Below are 8,403 nucleotides of genomic sequence, written 5' to 3' on the forward strand. Positions count from 1 at the left end.
AGGAAGCATCTGACAAGATATGCACATGAAAGTTTTACAGGAGCTTTCCATATACACAAGATATTTACTGTAAAAATTTAAGATGCATTTGACATCTACAGAATTTACTAAAAATCAAAAGGTGTTCAATTGCAAAACATGCAGAATGATTTTTAAACTACATTTTCACCGTTAGTTTGGATCCGCAAATTTTACAGAAGCGTTACCAACACTAACATATGCTACTGTAAATTTCTCAAGATTTTATGAGCTTGAAAACTATTTATCACATAATAAGGAGAGTAAAAAACATGTATTTTCTAAGCAATGGAAAACACATACTTTACAGAAGCAAGTATTTTTACTAGTCAGACATGTACTTCAGGAGTCTAACAAAATTTATCTTGCATTTTTATCTATTTTCCATCATTTATTGTGTAAATAACAAGATTAACATAGCAAGTAAGCATTTGAATTTAAAACAGTATGAACATCATGTATTCCAGTACCACAAGTTACACATCCAGAACATGCATGTCAAAAGTAAGCTAACAAAAGTGGTTTCGTATTTTTCAGAGCATCCTATGATTTATATGGCATTTCTTGGCTTTTATACAAAATAAATCCTAGTGCTAAATACATGATAGTAACATGCAGATGAATATTTTTAAGTGAAACTAGACATCCTCAGGAACCTAGTAAAATTAGTTTCACATTTTTCCCATTTCTCTACATTTTCCTACATATTTTCAAAGTTTCAACCGTTTTAAGCCATTTTAAACCGAAAAGGATAAATACGTTTCGCGAAAGGGCCCTTGGATCTTTTGAAGTTTTACAACCAGACCCCTACCTACTTGCGCTAAGGCCCCTAGAACAAGTTTTGGCTTTGCAATGTGGTCCTCGAGGCTCGGCCAGCAGCGCTCTGGCACGATTCCGGTGAGCTCCGATGGGGAGGGGGTGAGCTGGGGGCACAGGCACGTTGAGGGGCTCACCTAGGGTCGGTGGGATGTGGAAGTTGCGGGTGGAGGAGGGCTGGCAGCAGCGGTCGATTGTGAGCTCTCGAGCGTGGCGAGGGTTCGTCGGCTCCGGCGATGGCGGTAGCGGAGGAAGCTGGGGGAGTGCTCGGGGAGCTACTGCTGTGCACGGGTGAGGCTCTGGAGTGCTCAGGGGGCTTCGGCAAGGCTCGGGTGAGGGCGTTCGACGGTGAGGGGGAGCAAAGGCGCCAGTAGAGAGGGAGGGGAAGCAGCTTTTATAGCTGCAAAGCAGTGTGTCCGAGCGGGCAAACTCAGGATAAGCTCGAGGTGCTACTAGCGAGCATGGAGGCGGCCGGGGAGAGGTGCAGGCGAAGCAGGTGCAGCGGTTCGCCGCCGGTGGTGTGTGGGCCACGGACACGCGTGGGCGACGACGCGCTACTAGCCAGTGGGGATTTGGCATGGACGAGCAAAGATGGCGCGCGCGACGATTGGGCAACCGCCAGGCTCGTCGAGTCACATCGCCGACGAGGACTGGCCGCGCGGCGCTAACCATCGGCGTGGCGCGGCGTGACGCGCTGTGCACGATCACCCTTGATCTGGCGCACGTGGTCCTACCGGGTCGTGCGAGGACAGCAATTTTCAAATGAAATTTCTTCAAAATTTCAAACTAAACTTTGAATTTTCCAAATCTAAAAGTTGGAGATGGAACTACGGGCTACAACTTTTACAAGGGCTGTCTGGTGCAACTTTTACAACGGATTTGAAACTAGATTCGTGCAAAGTTTTGTAGAACACCGAACATGGTTAGATTTGAATTTGACCCAAATTTGTCCAAACTTTGATCTAAATTTTCAGGGCCTTCCACTCAAAATTAGAGGAAGTTTAAATAACAAATGCTTGGTTTTAAACTTTCTAGAACTTTTATATTGGCCAAAAGTTGAGTTTATATATGAAATTCTATTTTAACTCCTACCCCAAATAAGTGTTTTTAGGGTGTTTTTCAACACTTAGGGAATTTGAAGGGTTCTTGGGGTTTGTCATTTGGAAATTTGAGTTTAATTTTGATTTGTTCTCTTGATCACTTTTGTTACTCTTTGATTTATCTTCCTAATCACTAGGGATGTTACAGCCACATCACGCGCGTTCATCTGCTGGTCCCCGAAGAAGGGGCGGCAGTGTGGCATGCCATGGGCATGCCACCGGACATCCCCTCGACGATGGATCCCCAGCCAAAGTGCGTAACTAACACGTCCACCAACGGGTGCCGCAGCACAGCGGCCTGCGGTGCCTATGGCACGAGGATCCGGCCAAAGTTATTAGTGGCCTTGGCGCAGTCCAAGAACCCCAGCTAGAGTAGCGGCCACGCGTCCTCCCGCAGCGACCACAAGAAGGGAGCTCCACTGACCTCAAGCCTGTACACGAGCTCCCAAAGCTCGTCAGGCGGCGGCGCAGCGATCGTGCCGAAGCTAACGTACGCGACGGCACCGGCGAGGCAACGATTGAGCGAGCCGAGGAAGCTGTGGGGGTCTTCGACGGTTGGCACGGTGGCGCCAGGAGAAGGTGGTAGGGGCCCAATGGCAATGGGGAGGCAGTTGGGGAGCGCGTCGGTGAGCGCCGTGGTGAGCATGTCCAGGAGGCTCCCCAGCAGCAGCCGCTTGGTGAGGCTCGGCTGCACGCCGCCCCCCTTCCACCTTGGCCATCTCCGCCGCGGCCTTCGTGGTAGCACAGCGCGGTCGAGCAACGGTGCCGGCATGAGCAGGGCGCTCGGGCGGTGCACGAGCGAGGAGTTGTGGGAGGACGGCAGGCTTCCGACGAGGCAGCAAGCTAGCAGCAGCACTAGGAGATGGAGGAAGCTACACGGCAGTCGGCAGGAGGCAGCATCCCGTGGCTAGAGAAAGCAGGATAAGGACAACCGGTCAAGGAGGAACTGATAAAAAAAAAGAGCACTTGTAGCATTTATGGCCGACGCAGAAGAAATTGTGAGGGGGGAGCTTATAGCAAGGGCACATACGTGCTGACGTGGTCAGTTTTGAAGTATCGGGAAGTTTGGGAGTTTATTATTGGGATATGGTGTGACATGACATGATTTTAGGGAAACAACTTTTTAATAGAACCCCCAATATATAATTTTGGGGAAAAAAATTTTAAGAGACTGCAGTTGCTGAATGGGACGCTTGGAAACAAACAAGTGGTGGATAGTGTAGCTCATAGACTAGACACCAGTACTACTATCTTTGTTTGGTAGGCAGGACATGCCATGGTCCTGCAAGAGCCGAAAATGCCTGACGCTTGCTAATTCTGGAGCCTGAAGTAGAGAATCTTTAAGAGCTCTGTATTTTTTTTCTTTAAAAGAAAGGATGACACATTTTTTTTCTTTGCGACAAAAAAGTAGCAGCATCTTAACAGCTCAAAGAAGTTTACACAAGATGGCAACGAGTTAATCGCTTGGGAATTTCAGCTAACAGTGATCCCAAAACAAAATTCTAGGTTGGGCACGCTCCAAGATCTCAAGGCTCTGGATCAATGTTGTACGGCGAGGCATCGAAATGCTTTTTTTTTTTCGGCCGGGTCATGATGAATGTGCTGGGCATTTTCACTGCTGTGCTCCGGCGATTTGTTAGTTTGGTTTCTTCCAGGTGGATTTTTCTGATTGAAGCGTAGGCATGGAGATTGTTTATTGCTGATGAAGGATAAACATGAGTTTTTGTTCTGCTGCAATGCAACTGGATTGGTTGGTTGTTTTCTGTCCATGGGATTCATCCTGTGAAAGGAACGGGCTGCTGCGATGCCTATGCTAAGGGATCTCGGTCGGATTCACACGGTGACTTGTTTGGCTGGTGTTTGGATACGAGGTGTTAAACTCTTGAACTTTAGCATGGTTATATTAGATATTCGGATGCTAATTAGAAGGACTAAATATGAACTAATTATAAAATTAATTGCACAGATGGAGTCTAATTCACAAAACGAATCTATTAAGACTAATTACTCCATCATTAGCAAATGGTTATTGTAGCACCACATTGTCAAATCATGGACTAATTAGGCTTAGTAGATTCGTCTCGCGAATTAGACTTCATATGTGTAATTAGTTTTATAATTAAACTATATTTAATACTCCTAATTAGCATCTAAACATTTGTGACTCGTGTAAGTTTAGCAGGGGTATCCAAATGCTGTGCTAAAGAGAAACGGCCCACTCCTCTCAAGCCCGGATGTCCGTCCACACGGTAACAAACAAAGGCCCTTAGGTTTTCTGTTGGGCCGGACGCGATTACTACCAGCGACTTGCTTGCTGCTGCTAACCGCTTTTGGTCCCGCGCGCCGGCAGGACTGGACAAAATAATCGGCTTGGCTCGGCGCAATTTTCTAACGAGCCGAGCAGGATTATTTTTTCCCCACACGCCTCCTCAACCCAAACTAGCAGCTGGCAGTGAGCAACACTCGGCCCAGCCAGCCCAGGTCTTGTTTAGTTGGTTAAATTGGGAGGTGCTAAATTACTGTGCTGGCACTGTAGCACACTGTAGCGTTTCGTTTGTATTTGTGAATTATTGTCCAAACATTAACTAATTAGGCTCAAAATATTCGTCTCGCAAAGTACAACAAAACTGTGCAATTAGTTTTTAATTTCATCTACATTTAGTACTCCATGCATGGACCGCAAATTTAATGTGATGAGAAATCTTCTTTTTACATAGTGTCAAAGTTGGGAGTTAGGGGTGAAGTAAACATGGCCCCATTCCCACACGCTCGCCCCACGTTTTTCAGTTTTCCACATTCCAGCACGGATCTTGACACAATCGAGAGCGCCGAAATCTGAGTGAAAACGACAACGAAAATCTTCCGAGTGATGATTAGAAGTGGGCGGCCGTGGACGTGATTTTTCAGCTTGAAATATTTCGGCCTTTTTCTCGACCCGGCCCACCCGACTTTAGCAACTCGGCATAATGTTCAGCTGTCCTTCGCCGAGGTGGCAACCGGCAAGTGCTTCGCTGGCTCATCCACCCCCATCCGGCATCCATTCGAATGCTGGGACCAATCGGGGCCGCTGCGTTTGCAAGCTCCTAAAATTTCTATCACATCAAATATTTAGATATTAATTAAAAATATTAAATATAAATTAATTATAAAATTAATTGCATAGATGGAGACTAATTTACTAGATGAATCTATTAAACACAATTAGTTCATGATTTGACAATGTGGTGCTACAGTAAATATGTGCTAATGATGAATTAATTAGGCTTAATAGATTCGTCTCGGGAATTAGCCTCCATTTGTGTAATTAGTTTTATAATTAGCTCGTATTTAGTTTTTCTAATTAGCCTCCGAATATTCGATGTGACATAAATTTTAGTTCGGGACAAGATCCAAAACACCCCACATCATAACAGCATGCAAAGTCAAGTCCACTGGTCTCGTTGCTTACCGTACGATCCCTTTGTTGCTAGATGATCGTTGTCAATTTGTGATGTAGGGTTTTCTGAACTCCATCGGTTCCACTGCCGGAGGGGAAGAAAACAACCGTAGGAACAGGACAGTTGCTTAGGATTAGCTAATCGGTTGAGATCACCGGAAGCGGATGCAATATTAATGTGTGCTCCACGGGAGAAAAAAAAAGCAGCTCAGTTTCATCCATGGCTCCACCTGCGACTCGCACTGCACTTCTTGGCTACCTCGCCGCGATCTCCCTACTTCTTCACTGCCTGCTCCCTTCTCTTGCCGGCGCCGACTTCGTCTACAACGGCTTCGAGCACGCCGCCAACCTGAGCCTGGACGGTTCAGCGTCGGTCCTGCGCGGCGGCGCGCTCCGGCTCACCCACGACAGCAACAGCCTCATGGGCCACGCCTTCTTCGACTCGCCTGTGCAGGTTGTCAGGGGCAACTCCGTCATCTCGTTCAGCACGGCCTTCGTCTTCGACATCGTGACCGTCGACCACGGCGGCGGCCACGGGCTGGCCTTCGTGGTCGCGGCCTCCAAGGCGCTCCCCGGGGCAAGCTACGGCATCTACCTTGGCCTCCTCGGGGAGAACACCAACGGCAACTCCAGCAACCACGTCTTCGCGGTCGAGTTCGACACGATGCAGGTCCGGCGGCTGAACGAGACGGACAGCAACCACGTCGGCGTCGACCTGAACAGCGTCGTGTCGAACGTGTCGGAGCCGGCCGGGTACTTCGACGACGACGACGACGGCAGGAACATCTCCGTGAAGCTCGAGAGTGCACAACCAATTCAGGCATGGGTGGACTACGACGGCCGAACAAAGGTTCTCAACGTGACCATCGCTCCGGTATCCGTGCCAAGCCGCCCTCACAGGCCGCTGATATCGCGCGCCATCGACCTCCTGCCGGTCTTCAAGCGAGAGATGTACGTCGGCTTCTCGTCGTCGACCGGAGAAAAGTTGGCAAGCTCGCATTACATCCTCGCATGGAGTTTCAGTACCGAGGGAGCTGCGAAAGCCATCGATCTCTCCCGGCTCCCTAAAGTTCCGAAGCAGGCGGCTCCCCCACCTTCCTTATCCACCGTCATCGAGATAACCGCTTCGTCTTGCGTGGCCACGCTCGTCGTGATCGCCGCGGCGATCGTTTTGGCACTCTGGATTCGGCGGAGGGCGGCCCTCACCGAGATGCTCGAGGACTGGGAGCTGGACCACCCGCAGAGGCTGCCGTACAAAGAGCTCTACGCTGCGACCAACGGATTCGAGGCCAGCAAGCTCCTCGGCGCTGGCGGCTTCGGCCAGGTGTACAAAGGCGTGCTCCGGTGCTCCGGCGACGAGGTCGCCATCAAGCGGATCTCGAGCAGCGGGACGCAGGGGATGCGCGAGTTCGTGGCCGAGGTCGCGAGCCTCGGGCGCATGCGGCACCGGAACCTGGTCGAGCTGCGCGGGTGGTGCAAGCGCGGGCAGGACCTGCTCCTGGTCTACGAGTTCATGCCCAATGGCAGCCTCGACGAGCACCTGTTCGGCCGCGCAGGCGCCGTCATGCCCCCAAAGCCCCTGCTAACGTGGGGGCAGCGCGTCGGGATCCTCAGGGGCGTCGCGTCCGGGCTGGTGTACCTGCACGAGGAGTGGGAGCAGGTGGTGGTGCACCGGGACGTCAAGGCCAGCAACGTCCTGCTCGGCGCCGACATGGCCCCGCGGCTGGGGGACTTTGGCCTCGCGCGCCTCTACGAGCACGGCGCTGACCCCGCCACGACGCGCATCGTCGGGACGCTGGGCTACATGGCGCCGGAGCTCACCGTGACGGCCAGGGCCAGCAGGGCCACCGACTTGTTCGCCTTCGGCGTGCTGCTCCTCGAGGTGGCGTGCGGGTGCCGGCCCATCGACCCCGTCACCGGCGAGAGCCTGCTGCGGAGGGTGCGAGGCCACCACGTCAGCGGCGACCTGGTGCGCGCCGTGGACGAGAGGCTCGACGGGTGCTACGACAAGAAGGAGGCGAGGCTGGTGCTGTGGCTGGGCCTCATGTGCAGCCAGTCGCGCCCGGAGGCGCGGCCGAGCATGCGGCAGGCCTGCCAGTACCTGGACGGCGAGCTGGAGATGCGGGAGGAGGCCGTTCTCGTGTTCTCGGACGTGGATTCCCTCGACGTCGGGTCGTCGGCGTTCCTGACGTGGTCGTCGTGCAATACAATGTCAGGGGGCTCGCTGCTGGCTGGCCGGTGATCATCTGATCATGGTTGAGTGTTAACGCACACTAGATTCCGCTGCTTCCTCCAACATGAGCGTCTACACATTTGTTTCTGTGGATCGCACCCTAATCACCGAATCATAACCTTAGCTTTATGTCTGCAAGTTGATATGAAGAGTAGTGTTGTTCAATCTGAACGGGCAACTTGTAACACGTACCATCTGCATCGTGGCAATGTGATAACGGGCGAATGGAACCTGAACACCCCATTCTGTGAGAAGAACCCAACTGCCACAACTTGGTTGCCGTGGTTCAAAGTTCATACAATGCAGAGATTATCTCAATTAATTATCTAAAATACAATGGTAAAAAATGTAGGAACTCTTAAAAAAAACTTAGTCGAAAAAAGCATCGGGAGTGCAGAGCAGCAGCACTTCCTGGAAAACAAGACGTGCGCACCCTGCAGCCTGCAGTAACACAAGCACAAGTACACAGGCTTTTCCGAAATCCCAACCCCGAGCTCAGTTGACTCGGATTTATTCGTCGAACGTCGACGAAGTGTGGAATCGCCGCGCGCGCCGCGGCCCTTCGTTCTCCCTCTGCGGCGCCGCCGCCGACGCTCTACGCCTCCTCCGGTACGCCGTCCAGCGCGGGCCGCCACTCGCCGCGCCGCGACGCGCTCGCGGCCTCCTCCTCCTCCGGCTCCGAGCGCGGGGGCGGCGCAGCCGTGATGCGCCGGCGGCAGGCCGCCGCGACACCGCCGCCGTGCTGCCTCCGCGCGACGGCCGCGGCGATGCGCTCCAGCTCGGCATCGCTCACCACGATC

General features: G+C 51.9%; 1 protein-coding gene across 1 annotated transcript; it reads left to right on the top strand.

Annotated features, from left to right (window-relative positions):
* Positions 1 to 3,524: 3,524 nt before the first annotated feature.
* Positions 3,525 to 7,612, top strand: LOC117835614 (L-type lectin-domain containing receptor kinase SIT2). The gene is made up of 2 exons (XM_034714965.2): positions 3,525 to 3,589; positions 5,578 to 7,612. Exons 1-2 carry the CDS (start codon positions 3,525 to 3,527, stop codon positions 7,610 to 7,612), a joined length of 2,100 nt encoding a protein of 699 aa, XP_034570856.2.
* Positions 7,613 to 8,403: the final 791 nt, after the last annotated feature.

This window comes from Setaria viridis, chromosome 9 (assembly GCF_005286985.2).
Source record: "Setaria viridis chromosome 9, Setaria_viridis_v4.0, whole genome shotgun sequence".
Lineage (NCBI taxonomy): Eukaryota > Viridiplantae > Streptophyta > Magnoliopsida > Poales > Poaceae > Setaria > Setaria viridis.